Here is a 16,122-nt window from a genome sequence, read left to right as displayed (position 1 = left end):
ATTGTTAACCAAAGTAAATGGCTCCAGTGCCAGCTATGTAGAAACTGCTGTATTGATGTGTGCGGAGGTTCCACTTGGCCCTGTCCATTTACAGTACAGTGTGAGATGAGACATCCGGTGATTTTTCTGTAAGCGCCAAGTTATTCTCTTGGACGTAGTGTACACGGGTCTGATACATTTTTTAAGTAGCAGTAAATTAATTTAATGTTTTTGCCTCTTGAGAATGATCTGTGGTGAGACATAAGTGATATCATCTCGTGTGTTGTGATCTCATCGTCATCATCATAGAGAACATCTGTTATTTCTGCCACTGCTGGAAATGTCTGAGCTCTGTAAATAATTCATGTGCTCTCTATTCTCCGGCCAGAAAGCTGGAAGTAGCAACAAATGAATTAGTCGGAAGTCCTTCTAGTAATAGCTGGTCAGGCCAAATGCTCCATGACACGCTCGTATTTCCCGCCAGTATAGAAAGCCCCAAGTCATTCATTCTATAGCAGACAATGTATGGTATAGAGGTTAGGCTTACAAAGTTTAATACATGTGTAAGTGATCCAAACTGTATTTAAAAAGATGTGTGAAAACTGAGCAATGATGGCACGTGACGGGGCCATAGTACCAGACTGGTTTCCAAGCAAGATACTGCTTCACTTTGCTGCTATACTATACTAGTTTGTAGAGATTTTGTATATTATTGCATTTTTTTACATGTCTACTGCAGCATTTTTAGGCATCAAATTCTTTCTGACTATTCATGTACAGCCTCACATACAATCCGCTTTCACTGTAGACAGAGCATGAAGGTTATAACATAGATATCAAATGCTGGAGCAGACTTCAGTGTAGGCTATGGCAAGACGTAAGTGTTGTGCTGCCAGTAGCAGCGAGTGATAGTGAATGTATTGATGCACAATTCCAGCAGGGTTGGATTGTTTTGTGGTCGCTGCATTTTGTGGGTCGTAAGAAAACTACAATCACTCTCCATAGTATTGATGTAAGAGACCGAGAGAGCCGCACCTATTACAAGGCACTGAAGCCTCAATGACCGACCAGATCCAGTGTAAAGATGATACAACAGGTTCCCGACGGACCTCATGTGTTAGGAGTCATTCGTTCCCTTGTTTTCCCTTGAAGAATAGCTTTGGATCAAGGATGTGGAAGAAGCACAGATTTTAGTTTTTTTCTCTCAGTATGTTCTACTCCTGGTTTTGGCTTACAAGTGTTTATGCAAAATGAAGACTAAAATACTGACCGTGTGAAAGTGGCCTAAACGGTGCGGTAACCCTGACTGGACTCTTAGGATAACCCCACCTACAAAGGATGATTGAAAGTGGTCTTCCACTGGACCTTTTGGGGTCAATTTTTGCATCAAAGTCTAGACCCTCTTCAGGGTCATCTGGTATCGAGGTGAATAAGTCCAACCCATCATTGTCAATCTTAGGAGTCAGGATTCATTTTGCTTATTACTTAGAAATTCTTCTCTAAAACATATAACCCTATATACTACAGAATTCAGCTTCTCTCCTTCTCTCATAGAAACCCATATATCACAGAGCTCAGCTTTCTCTCCTCTATCATATAAACCTATATATCGCACAGCTCAGCTTCTCTCCTTTATCATATAACCCCATATATTACACAGCTCAGCTTCTCTCCTCTGTCATATAACCCCATATATCCCACAGCTCAGCTTCTCTCCTCTACATATATCACAGAGCTCAGCTTCTCTCCTCTACATATATCACAGAGCTCAGCTTCTCTCCTCTACATATATCACAGAGCTCAGCTTCTCTCCTCTACATATATCACAGAGCTCAGCTTCTCTCCTCTATCATATAAACCTATATATCTCACGGCTCAGCTTCTCTCCCTCTATTATATAAACCTGTATATCAGACAGCTCAGCTTCTCTTCCTTTATCATATCACAGAGCTGAGCGTCTCTCCCTCTGTCATCTCCTGTTTTGAGAGGGGCAGCAGATGTCACCTGACTGGTCACTTTAGTGGGATAGCAATATGAAGAGGACATGGAGACTTCTCTTTCCAGCACTTTGTTGCCCAAGATATATGTAGCTTTAAATAAAAGGTGAATTTTAAGAGCAATACTCGTACTCTTTGGTAAAACATTATACCAGGAATGACATCTAATGGGTGTGGAAATTTGAGAGGCTTTAATTCATCTGCCCTTAGTGGTTAGTGGAGGACCCTTCCCTATGGTTCAGAATGAGTATTCAGTATAATTAATAATTATCTGATGGACTTTCTGCTTTCTATTCTGTTCTCTGTTAAAGTCGATGTTTTCTCCTTAAGATAACAGAACTAAGATGTAACTGAAGTACTGCTTACTTTTCAGCAGGTGACAATGCAGAAGATGGAGAGCTGGACCTTAATGGGATTGATGACAATGAAATAGACAGGGTGAGACCTGATTCCTCCTCCTATGTCAGGCGATATAAATGTGTTTAATCAAGTCTGTTTTCCAGTCTCTATTATTGCTCAGTTTGTTGTGTAGCAAAATAAATGGACTTATTAGCAAGTGCACTGCTGAGAGCGCTTCTGGTGATCTGTGTAGAGAATATTACACTGTAAGCGAGCAGTAAATAAGGAAATGGCCCCAGACAGTGGGATCCAGCTGACAGCATGCATGCTACGGCCAGATCTGACAACCTGGAATAAATATATACACACAAATATATTGAGGCCCTGACACCAAATCCTGCATCCCTATCCATAAGAGACAATAACATTGTGGATCTCTTTGCCACCAGCAGTACGGCTATATATGTTATATATGGCTGTTATATGTTGTACCACTCCATAACCAGGCATATTTGATCTTTTATTGTGCTTGTAGGCAGCCTCAGTAGGCAAATCTGATGCTGTATGTAGGATGGTAAGCGTGTTACACCCTGAGGATTATCAGAGGGAGAAACCACAGTATTCAAGGGATTTTGGGACTATGATATTGAGCTCAACTTCCTATTCACAGGCCAGTGACATTATGTCCGTGCTGCAGCTCAGTCCCATTCAAGCTACAATACTTTGCACGAGAGAGATATAATATATGGCACTGTGCTTGGTAAATAGTGACGAGGCTTCCCATTAATTATTTAGATTTGCAAAAATGTTTAACTTTTATTTGCCTACAAATCTAAATATGGTTATGTTCATGGGAAAAACCTTTGAAGCGTATTTTCCAGTACCTGTACTGCAGGAAAACCGTGAATGGGCTTGCTATCTAAACTCATCTCATGATTGTAAGGTAGGTCCTTAGCTTTGGTCAATAGCTTTGGTTGTTATCTTCCATAAATAGGCATTGTGGGGTTGAGCAGGGGTTCCCCAGTATTAAAGGGAAGCTGTCCGCTCTCATGACAGGTGTATTAGTAAATTAATTACAACATATTATTACATTGGTGAATGAATAAGTTACAAGTAGTATTACTTTTATAAGATAACGGTTCTGTAGCATCTTTTTTCATGCTCCTCTGTTAATCCTCCTGGAACCAGTCGTCTTGTCTTAATATGCAATCTGACATTTGTCTTAATACGCAATCTGAACAAATTGACCAGGTAAATGCCGTGAATTTTTCTACCCTAGCCCTGGTAGATAAATTTACAGAAAATGCATATATGTATGCCAGGTCTCTGGAGACTGCACCCACTTTTTGAAGATTTACATGGTGCTGCTCTACACAGATGGATAGAGATAGTGAGCAATTTACCCAATATGTTGTGCTGGACATTTTCTCTCTTCTTCCCCTCAGTATATTCTGAATGAGAAAGAAGCTGAAATAAAGAAAGAGCTGTGGATGAGAGAGAATGCGGACTACCTGCGGGAACAAAAGGGTAAGCACTGTGATTTCCCATTCATTCTTTGACGTCTCGATGTGTCAGTGAAAGTGACAGGATGCAGAAAACATCATTCATGTTTTGTTAACATCTTGCATCTCTGTTTTTCAGAAAAGGAAGAGAGAATAGCAAAGGAAAAGGAGCTGGGTATTTATAAGGAACAAAAGGTATGGCTCTATATGATATAAGTGGTTAAAGATCTCTGGAACATATACAATATATTTATTCTATGATTGGTCCTTTGCTTATTTATATTGATTTACATTTTTGAGACTGTAACTATATAATAAGCATCATAAACCAAACACCAGAGTCCATACAGAGATATAACACATACACATGTTACTTATACATTTCACACTTGAGTATGAGCCTTATATGCCTGGATTAGCGAATTTTAAAGGGGTATGATGATTGGTGAGGGGTCTAACCTCTGGTACCTTCACTGGTCTAGAGAGTGAAGGGGCCACGGTCCTTTCAAAGTTTTTCCCTAGACAACTGAGACCTTGGATAACCATTGTGTACAACCCCAATGTGATGCTATATCCTAATAGCTAACTCACTTTATAAGATGGCAATAACTTTAAATCAGTTGTCACTCCCTGTCAATTGGATATATTAGTGCAAAAAGCTACTCCATGCTTGGCTAAGCATTGAAAAGGGAGCCATGTAATACTAGCTGATCCAGAAGAAATCTATGTCTGCATGGACTCAGTACAGGTAAGCTAGCTGTATTGGCAGCCTCCGGGTGCCTGAAACTACTGCAGTGGACAGGGGACATGTGCAGTCTGCTCTTATTCTAGTAAAAGGAGCAGAGTTGCAATTCCCCGGAACCACGGCTATGCAGTACATAGGATTTTATTGCAGTTCCCTGTTCAATGCAGAAGCTGCCAGAAAGGCTGATCTGTGTGGGGTTCGGATGTCAGAACCCCACATATCAGATATTGATGATGTATCCTGTATCAATATGAAAAATCTATTCGGAGCTGGAAACCCTTTTAACCTGGTTTATCAGTAAAATAATAACCAAGATGTCCTGAGAGACACTAATCTTAATTTAGTTTCATACACTTTCATACACCTATAATCTAGAGTCAATACCAGATTACAGGTGTTTCACTATATTACAGGAGAACAGTTTCTGCAGTTCCCTTATAGTTTATGCCCTGTCTCTTTAATATTGAGGTGCTCTCCACATTGTTTGTGTGAAGACCTAATGGGTTCTTTCCCCGTGGCCCCTAGAGAATTCATTCTAACAGCGTTTTCATAAAGGAAAACAAATGTGTTGTGCTTCCGTATCAAATTCATACTCTTCAAAGCCATAAGCCCCCTAGAACTTTCCTTTCTTGTAGACAGCTTAGTTTCTGCGCTTGGCTTTGAAGATCATGGATTGGAATGACTGACCTAAAGGACATAGAGACTTCAAAGAGAGAAGAGGTCAGGATACATAGAAAGGAATAGAAGACATAATGGAAACTAATGAAGTGCTGCAAGGTCGCTGGACTTCAGGCCCTTGGACATGACACAACTTCTTAGTTTTTATTACTCCTCCTCCTGCGTGTTATTATTTTAGGCAATATACACTATGGCTGTATGGACTTCACTATAATTTGCAATGTAGGTTTTTACTCCCACTCATATTTGAGGAGACGAATACTAATAATAACAGTGTCATGGAAATCTTATTTACCTTTTTTTTTTTTTTTTTTTTTTTTTTTTTATTGTTCTGATCTTCCTAAAAAATAAGAAATGGAGCAACTTTCCAAATTGTTTTGTGTGTGTGGCTTTTATCGTACAAATTCCAAATCGTGTGTTTAATTTTGCAATTATATCCTTTCGCCTGTCCCCTCCTTTTTGGTAACCTACCATTTATGTGTTAGCGATAAGTAGATAGGAGTGAGATTGCAGAATCAGACTACATGGAGTTTTGGGGGGGGGTTTTGTAGTCTGGTTAAAAAAACAATGTGCATAGGTGCTGTATACAATAATAAATAAGGGTTTTTTTAAGGATTTCAAGAAGAAATGATCATGTTATTTGTAGTGCAAGGTCTAAGGGGAGTTGCACAACTCAAAGAACGCCGAACATGAAAGTTGCAGATCACCCTTTCACGCCTTGCTCTAGATACTGTGTAATGGCTGTGTCATACAGCCATGTTCATGCCAGGACAAATGGTCCGTGTATCAGTCAGATTTACAGGTCCAAAGGGGCTGGGCTGAAATGAACTCAGCATGTCAGTTCACTGTAGCATAGCTGCGTTCAGACTGCTAAATCCGGCACGGACTGTTTTTTCCTGGCCTGAACATGGCTATGTGAAATGCATCTAGCATTCATGCATGGGAAAGTAAATACAATTAGTATTTCTTTCTCATACTGCTAGACACACTTAAACTTTACGAGACTGGAAATCCTGAAGGAAGTGTGATAATAATAATAATACTACTACTATTAATAATAATAATTTTTATTTATATAGCGCCAACATATTCTGCAGCACTTTACAAAATGTAGGGTTTAAGTACAGACAAAAAGATACATTACAGAGAAATAGTCACTTCACACAATGGGACTGAGGGCCCTGCTCATAAGAACTTACAATCTATGGTGGATGCTATACAGAGGCCTTGGCTAATTCATCACATATCTGGGCTTTTTTCCCTTTAGAATTTTGTAATCTCTGTACCACATACAGTATCAAACATCGCAGGCAGAATTTATTGTATTGTGAATGACGTGGCCCCCCACAGTCCATACTTGAGTGAGTTAATGTGATGTGAATTTCTCATGGCCAAGCACATTTTGCCGATACATTCCAATAGGCTGCTGTAAACAGTACAGAGAGAATTTATTTTCCTCCACCAGCCGTTTGTATATTCATTCATCCCCAGCCTGTATTCTATGTCTGCTCTCTTTCCTGTACAGCTCAATTACAGCATTTCATTCTGGATGGTAAAGTCTTTGGCCTTACATTCATTCTACTGGGCCATAATAATTGCAGTAAACCAATGTGAAGGATAGATAACATTTATAATTGTAAATCTGAAGCTGCAAGCTGGGCAGACGGAGAAATAAGATGTTTAATATTCACTGCTGTGCCAGATACCGGGTAGCCTAGATACTTAGGCCTAGTTTACATCTGCTTTCGGTATTCCATTTGGGGACTCCCCTAACAGAATACCGAACGCATTAAAAAGCGGTGAGCAAAGAAAGCACACGGGACCCATAGACTGTATTGGGATCCATGTGTTTTCCGCGTGATGTCTGCATGAATCATGCGGAGACAAAAGTACTGCTTGAAGTACTTTTCTCTCCGCATGATTTGTGCGAACACTGCATGGAAAATACATGGACCCCATTATAGTCTATGGGGTCCGTGTGCTTTCTGTGCTCACCACTTGTCAATGCATTTGGTATTCCCTTCAGGAGGTCCCCATGCGGACTCCCCAAACGGAATACTGAATGCAGATGTGAACCTGGCCTTAGGCCTGGTTCACATCTGCGTTCAGCAAATCCGTTTGAAATCAGTATTTGACATCTTCAAAAACTGAATTCAAAAGGTCCTGATTAAAACTGTGTCAGGGCGGGTTCACACCTGCACCCGCTTTATGGGTTTCCGTCTTCTGCCCCGAGAAACTGAACAGGAGACGGAAACCCGGCAGTCAGTGTCCGCCCATGAGCGTCTTCTGGTCTTCACGGCGAAACCGTTTTTTTTAAACCGGACACATGCATGTCCGACTTTGTGTCCGGTTAAAAAAAAAAACAAAAAACGGTTTCGCCGTGGAGAGCACAAAACGCTCACCGGCGCTCACGGTCGGACACTTTTCAAACCCATTCATTCAAACCCATCCAATTTTTAACATCCTGACATAGGAGGACAACTTACTGCTTTATTACTATTAGGCTACAAGCACACGATTGAGTACACATCAGAGCGTCATCTGTACCCCATTGTCTTTAATTGGGGGGCTCTGTTGTACTCTGTTCCAGTGCCACGGAGCAAGATAGGAACTGTTCTATAATCATTGGAACGAAATGGACCCTCAGGCCTCCTATCAGGAGAGACGTAGCCTGCAAACTCAGGCTTACATGCACACAGCCGTGATAAAACATATAAAAATGACAGCCTGTCACTGTATGAGTTATTTTTCATCAGTTTTCTGTTTTAATATCCTTTTTTGCATCAGTTTGTCATCTGTTTTTAATTGCCTTATTTTTTCTTTTTTTTACCCAACCCATTCAACCATTTTTATCGGCTCTGAAATGGTTGCAGATCCCTTTTGATGGATGTTACAAACCGTTCCATTCATTTGTATTAGCCTGTCTGAGAGAATAGACATTCAAAAATATCATCCGTTTTTCATGTTCGTTTGCATGGGCCCTTGGTATTTACTAGTGCCTATTATTTTGGAGGACTACCCATTGGGCTTGTGGATGTTTCAAGCACAGTTTAGTAATTCCTTTATATCACAGTAAAATACTGTATATACAGCAGTGCTATATATCGTATGTTGCCTTATCTCTTTATGCAGTGACATTTTTAATCGGGCCGATCCCTGGGGTTTATTCATGACATTTTTAGCTGCTCTAAAGGTGTTTGCGATGGTTATGAAATGTGACATTTCTCCTGGAATCCAATTGAAATTTAGTGTCAGCAAAGAGCCAGCGTCAAATCAATACAGCTTCTGTTTGCATCCCCCAATCCTTTCAAAGGTGATGTTTTTTGCACCATTATATTGATATATTGATATTCTATGACGGAAGACTCAGTCCTTATACAACTATAAAAATAGTGAGAGGTGTATAAATGGCACCGACATGCTCAGAGCATGTAACGTTCTCTGGTTTTATGGGTTTTAACACTATAGAGCATTTGCAGTAGTCTAAACCCAAACCTTGCATAGCATCGCTCGGAGACCTTTCCAGTGTCAGTAAGTGATCAGTTACTTTAAGGCCCATATTGTCAGCCAACCAATGTTATGGAGTCTGGTGTCATTACTTTGTCATAATTATTTTTATTATTGTTTCAATGCTTGGCTTAGTAAGGAGCTTTGATATAAGAATAGTAAAATATTATCAGCATATTACAGATTTCCTTCTCCGTTCCAAATCTGTGTGTTTTGCAGCAGTCACTTTATACCTCCAACCACTATTGTATGAAATACATCTATACCATGACTACAGCCAGCTTAGAACTTTTTACTGGATTCTTCTTTTCCCTGTTGACTTAAATATATTCTATTGTTTCACGTTATCGGCCATCTCAGAATTGAGAGAGTTAATTTTTTAGAATTAGAAGCAGGTTCCAAAAATTGTTTGCACCGATAATCAATACTTTATCTCGCATATCTCTGTGAACTTCCAGATACAGGTATACTCATATATGTGAATGATGTTGGGCACATGGCTTTGTTTCTACCACAAGAGATCCGCTGTCAGTCCAGTAATCTTGTTTCTGTGTATTCCTCCACTGTATTTAGAGTACAGTCATCTTTTTACAGGGACTTCATCAGGTCTGTCCGGTCTCCCATCCCTTATATTGTTGGCCAGCCTGCTGTGGATTTATCACAATTTATCAGCACTGCCATATGCAGAACATGTTAAATTGGCTAATATATTAAAGCCACCTGTAGCATAAATTACTTCAGTCACAGGGCAAATGTGATTGATCTGTTGCTCCAGACTCCATGCCAAGTGATGAAGCACCCGTATCTGCGGCTGAGGTCTGACTGTACGGTGGAACCAGTGATGGAGCACCTGCATCTGTCATGTGTCATCCTGGAAATACAAGATCCTGCTTGTCATCTAGGCTCTGTTCACATTTGCATCTTGACTTTTCTTAATAATGGAGCCATGACTGCTGTGCTGGATCTTTCGATCCATCAAATCCTGATGGATCCCATGGATTAATTATGGAATACATACATACAGGTTCAAATATATGCCCGTTCCCTAGTCAAAAATAAATAAATAAAAATTATCCCTTCAATTTATATAGCGTTAACCATGTCATACACTGTTCATAGCTGTTTTTCATATCTATTCTGTACAGCCGAAAAAGTCTTCCAAACGCCGAGCACCCATTCAAGCCAGCACAGCTGGGGAAGCCATTGAGAAGATGTTGGAGCAGAAGAAAATCTCCAGTAAAATTAACTATGATGTTCTGAGGGACCTCAACAGCAAAGGTGTTAGCACCCCCAAACATGACAAAAACGAGGAAACCATCACGGAGAACAAAGTGGCTCGCAGGAAAACCTCTGCCAACAGGAGTGTGACCAGTACCATTAACAGCACAAACAAAAGGTATTTCTGGATAAGACCTAGTAGATCAATATGGGCTACCCGGAGAGCTCTTTTCTCTCATGCTTGTGATTTTTCTAATAGCAATATATTTGTGTTATACATGAGCTGCCAGACCCTGTGCACATGTGTCTCCTGTCACGTGGAAGCACCTTATCCCCTCGCAGTCTCTGTGTTATCTTTCTCTTCTGATCTGCTTGCCTTCCACTTCATTGACATGACACATAACATGCTGCAGCGTTATCATGCTGAACTGCATGAAAGAGCGATCTTTCCTACTGGAAATGACAGGCAGAGATGTCTAGTGATGTAGAAATGCCCTGCACTGGAGAAGTTGGGCTATTCAGAGTACGTTCATTTCATTGATCATGGAGTAACACCGGATTGGGCCGGAAACTGCATTGTGCAGGGAGGTAGGAAATTGCTGAAACCTACTGAATTGTAATGACGCATTACTGATAACCTTCTAATGTACATAGCACAATTCCAGACCTCGGTCTCTTGTAGGATACTACTGTAACCATGAACCTTTCTTGTCTATTACTCTGCCAGATTCACTTGTCTGACCTTCCAATTGATTGAACATTGGTAAATCCAAAGTCTGTTGTAGAGAAACCATTAAAGAGACAATTCCCCCCCCCCCCCAATATATTTAGCTTACCTATATAGTCAAGGGAGAAAATGTCAGTAGATAAAGGAACATTAAGTTGGATCAACTTCATTAAGTGACTTGATTTTATACCTATTGTAGATCCGTGGAGCCAGCTAACAAAGATCTATATGAAGCTCTGTCACTGTCACTTTGTAATGGTTGCTGATATTCTGTAATGGGCACTGATGTATAGAAAATGGCATGGAGTACAGCTCTACCTTTACATCAATGGGAGCTCGCTTACATAATTCTATTAATTTAATAACTGCGGCCAGGGAAGTCAGATTCCCTGTCAGTCCCATTTATCGGACTGAAGACTACGGTCTGTCCCTGTTTGACAAGAGTGGATGAGTTTCCCCAACAGCCATCAATGTATTTATATGAATTCTATATATTCTATTCAAGCAGATAAAGAGTTACATTCATAACATTATGTTATCTCTGATAAGCAGTCATGATTGTTTCAATGCATCCAAAATTACTTTAGTCTTTGTTCACATCTGCATGTTTTATAACATTTGCCATAATACTGTCCCAGACCTGTCATATAATGAAATTATAATGGGATCTTTTGGGGATTGCAGTAAGGTTTTTTTTGTTTGTTTGATGGCAAGAATTGCTACACTTTTATTACTTGATGCGACTGAAACTATGCTGGAATCTTCCGAATGGAATCCAAATGGAAATGTGATATTTAGGTTTTACATCTACTGCTTTTATGCAGTTCTGTGTTTCCATGGTTACAGACTACCAGCAACCCTGTAGTCTGACTCTGCAGTCACTTGGTAGACTAGTAAGAGGTAGAGAGCAGATGGATGGCAATAGGACTACAGAATCTGACTACTCCCTTCATCCCTTTAAGCTGAATACAAATGCAAGCTTTGTTCCTCTAGAACAGAGGTCCCCAATGATGGGGCCACGGATTAGTACTGGGCAGTGGATCACTTGGTATTAGGCTGGCCCGGTCATTGAAGACCTACTACGTGTCTGCTGATGCTCCTATGCTGTGTGTAATCCATAGCATAGGAGCGTGGGCCGTCACCTGGTATAGGACCTGTTTTTGAGAGTGAGCCTGCACCTTCACTATGGTACCGCTGGGGCTGTGTAGCAGCATAAAAGATACACACATGGAGATCGTGGGAGCTACATTAGAGACCAGGTAAGTATACTGTAATTATAGTTACAGTATGGGGGGGGGGGGGAGACTATTACAGTGTTATTAACTGTTTGGGGGGGAAAGGGCGGGGGCACACAGTGTTATAGTGCGCCCCCCCCCCCCCCCCCCCCATTAACAGCAGTTCCCTCACACAGGTAATGTTATGAACTGGGGGGCACTATAGCTGTGATAGTGCCCTAGCGGTGCCCTCACACCACACACACGTAAAATTACCTGATTGGAAGGCGGGGGGGGGGGGGGGGACTATTACTTGAGAGAGGGGGCACTATAAGTTATAGTGCCTATCCTACAGTTAACAATCGTGTCCCCCCCCCCCAAACACACAAAGGTAATGTCATTAGCTTGCAGGCACTATTACTGTAATGGTAACTCTGATGGTTCGTCCCTAATTGATTGAGGACCCCTTCCCTACGCATGCTTTTATTAAGGGAGCTGTCCATACCAGCAATAAGTAATGCTTGATGTGGAGAGATCTCCCTTACTAAAGTGTATAAATGTAATAATCAAATTCCCTAAATCACTTTAAGGCTGAGACCCCACGTTGTGGAAACGCAGCTTTTTTTTTGTTGCAGATTTTGTTGTGGTTTTTTAAGCCAAAGACTAGAATGGCTACACAAGGAATGGGAAATATATAGGAAGTTCTTATACTTCTACCTTCTGCTCAATTCATTCTTGGCTTTGGCTCAAAAAACCGCAGCAAAATCTGCATGAAAAAAAGCTGGGTTTCCGCAGCGTGGAGCCTTAGCCTAATAGTGCTTTTTTTATGAGCCGCCCAATAACCCCAACTCTGTCCCACCACTCCCTCCAACCCCTTCCACCATCTGGGCCACAGGAACATTGGTCTACATGTAAGTGGATCTTGGTATAATAAAGGTTGGGCACTGCTGCTCTAGAAGTTGCCTCAAATGTTATTTTGGGGAGACTTTACAAAGCATACATTTTTTTTTTTTTTCAGTGTCACGGTACCAAGGGTGACTGGCATGGGTTAACAAGTTCCAGGCATTGATAATTTCATCATCTGCCTTAAGAATAGAGTCCCACATGAGAGAAGGCCTACTTGATATTTCCTTTTATCTAGCTGTCAGACTTGTCTTGTCCGTTTCAGATCTATCTCAGTGCTGAGGGAAATGAAATCCCTCTCGAGTATAGCAAACTGCCTGAGACTCTGCTGTGTTTTCCTAGAGGCAGTGGGGGTCATAGAAAGTTAATGTGATTTATCATAAAAGTGTATTGCGGGCTGCAGAGCACTGGGGGGCTAGCGGTGCAGTCAGGAGGCGGCTGTGTCTTACTGGAGGATTTGCTGAGAATTCTCACATCCTGAAAGGATTCCTTCTCTTTTTTTTCTGCCTACTTAGCCATTGTCAAGTTTTATAAAGTTAATCGCACATTTTTTCATTGAAGATAAGATTAGTGTCACACCAGCTCAGATTCTATGCGAATAATCCACACACATGAACTGCTCTAGTCATCTCATGTCGACCATCAATTTAACCCTTTAGAAAGCGCCTTACCCTTCTTATATGATGTACTAACTGTTTGAGTAGTACATGGAAAGTGCAGAAGTTGGAGCTGGCACTTTATTTATTTGTTGTCCACGTTATATGTAAAAAGTAATCACAAAGCTCAGTATGTCCTGCGGGGGCGCTGCAGGGGAATTGATCCACTGCTTCCTGGCTCCCCTGCAGATTACAGGTGATACTCAGCAGCTCTCTTTGAACAAGGTGAGACCTCCCGGAAGATCTGGCCAGTCCCCTGGGTGCTCTGTGTTCTATCTATATAATCCATGCTCCTGAAGTCCTCTTCAGTCTCTGTGCACCGCAGTAGGCAACATCATAACACTGAGTCTGTATAAAGTTTTAGGGGTTCTGGTTTGTGGGCTGTATTTGTGTAAGGCAGTGATGGCAAACCTTTTAGAGACCGAGTGCCCAACTGCAACCCAATACCCACTAATTTATCACCAAATGAAAACATGTCAATTTAACCTTTAATACTGTACGGATCCACAATTGTGGACGGTCTGTAATAATATCACTTGTCTGCTATAAAACAGATACTGTGTGATAAAAATAGCGAAAGGCCACCACACAGTACAATCTTAAAGGTTTCACATGCTTCTGTATACACCCCTTGGAATTTTACCTTAGAATATTTATTTTAAGTATAAAATAAATAATGAGTCTATAGGTGAATTTTATCTTTTTGTATACCTATAGACTTTTGCAGAACAGTAGGTATATGCATAGTACATTGTGGTGCTTGAAAATTAATGGTGACAACTGAAGTGGCCCCATAACAGAATGCACTAGTGTCCAAGCCTGTCTCCTCTTATATACTACTGTGTCCTCCTGTGTCAGCCAAGTCCACATTACTGCAGTTTAGTTCCAGCAAACGGAATATGGGTGGCTTGCTAGATACGGGGCAATACCTCAGTTTGGGTAGAGTTAAGGGGGTTCTCTGGGACTTTAATAGCAATATCCTATCTTTGATATATTCTGAGCTGCAGTACTTTTCACAGCCACTGCACAAACAGTTACTGTTTAGTGATGAGCGAGTAGTATTCGATCGAATACCTTGCCGGTATAGGTATGCGTGTAATTGGCCGAACGCCAAGGGGTTAAACACATCGAATATTCAAAGCATTTAACCCCTTCGTGTTTGGCCAATTACACGCATTCCTATACCGGCAAAGTATTCGATCAAATACTACTCGCTCATCACTATTACTCTTAAATACTAACATGCAGGTCTCAGAGGATGGGGCCATATGTCGTCATGTGCCCCTCAAGCCCATGTCAAGCTCTATCAATAGATCCAGGGAAACCCCTTATTATGGGGGCTCACAGCACTAATGTGTATGGTTAGCATGTCTTATAGTAAAGTGTAGAAAAAAAGAGAAATCTCTAAAACGTACAGTGGTGATTTTGCGGAGTATTTCGTATCCTGCTATGCATACTACACATCAGGTTTCTGTATATACTTGTCCTATCAATTTCCATGAAGCTCAGCTTGTAAAAAATACATAAATTATCAGCAAGGCACCTCTGTCCTTTAAAGGCGACCCTACAGCAGTGTGACTGTCAGACAGCCGTGACGTCAGGGAGCCATTGTGTCTGAACTGTCTCCTTTACTGTAATTGATGTCACCACGGCTGTCCCAGGAGTGGGACCCATGACCCTTCTTCTGGATGTCAGTGATGTCCAAGCCCGCCTCCCGTGCTGCATTCATTTCCCAGGGGGATTATTATAAACTAGACTCCCTTTTCCAAATCATTCAGTTAAGTTTCCATAGAGTAGAATATCTATGTCTTATCTAGGAGTCTACTATATTATATTTATCTGCAAGGGTATAGCAACATGTGGTACAGAGATGGCGGTTGTACCCAGAATGTAATGTGTGAAGAAAGACCCAGCTGCCATGCAAAAATACATATCTAGATCAGAATCTTAGAAGAGGACCTGTCTCCACCCCTGTCATTATATGTTATAGTAAATCATTTCATTTCATTTCAACTCAATTCATTAGAACCTCACTCTCATGTATTTTTATGTACAGCGGCCATAGCAGTAATGTTTTTGTGCTAGACAAGTGCAGTTTTAATTTTTTGCATTTCTATCCTTATAACGCTGTTTAGTGCAGTTCTTCTGTTGATCCTCCTGGAAATGTATGAATAAATTGACAACTAGATCTGGGTGTCTTACGCAGTCTCACCCTGTCCAGTCAGTGTTGATCGTATCGGGGAGTGGTAATAACCAGATATCAATTTATTTTTGTACATTTTTAGGTTTGGAACAGAACAATGCATACCATATATAACTATTGTATTACTCTTTCAGCACTCTTCGGAGCACCAATAGTTTAGTTCCTTATCAAACATGTATCCTTTGAATCTGTGTCTTAGGTTCTTGATCTCTTACACAGTATGACTTCCAAGTTGTCCTGCCAGCAATGGCCGTTTCTTTTATAAGGTTAGTGTAGTACAATGACAAAATACCAGATTTCATTTGTCAGCTAAAAGATATAATGAAATCCGGCTCATGCGCTGCCCCTGGCACAGATCAATTGGCATTGGTGTGTACTAAATACAGTAATTGAGATTCTGGGTATGGCACGTCTGCTTCCAAGCCGCTCCAGATCTGACGATAAACAGCATCTC

General features: G+C 41.0%; 1 protein-coding gene across 1 annotated transcript in view; it reads left to right on the top strand.

Annotated features, from left to right (window-relative positions):
* The window catches only part of BRF1 (BRF1 general transcription factor IIIB subunit), a 214,121-nt gene that overhangs the window by 162,364 nt on the left and 35,635 nt on the right, over nucleotides 1-16,122 (top strand). The window contains exons 12-15 of the mRNA XM_075282663.1: nucleotides 2,350-2,414; nucleotides 3,761-3,842; nucleotides 3,957-4,012; nucleotides 9,893-10,143. Coding sequence (XP_075138764.1) covers nucleotides 2,350-2,414; nucleotides 3,761-3,842; nucleotides 3,957-4,012; nucleotides 9,893-10,143 — 454 coding nt within the window. The remainder of the gene's footprint in view (nucleotides 1-2,349; nucleotides 2,415-3,760; nucleotides 3,843-3,956; nucleotides 4,013-9,892; nucleotides 10,144-16,122) is intronic.

The sequence above is a fragment of the Leptodactylus fuscus genome, chromosome 7 (assembly GCF_031893055.1).
Source record: "Leptodactylus fuscus isolate aLepFus1 chromosome 7, aLepFus1.hap2, whole genome shotgun sequence".
Lineage (NCBI taxonomy): Eukaryota > Metazoa > Chordata > Amphibia > Anura > Leptodactylidae > Leptodactylus > Leptodactylus fuscus.
Note: the sequence above shows the minus strand (reverse complement) of the source record. Positions and strands in the feature narration are given on the sequence as shown.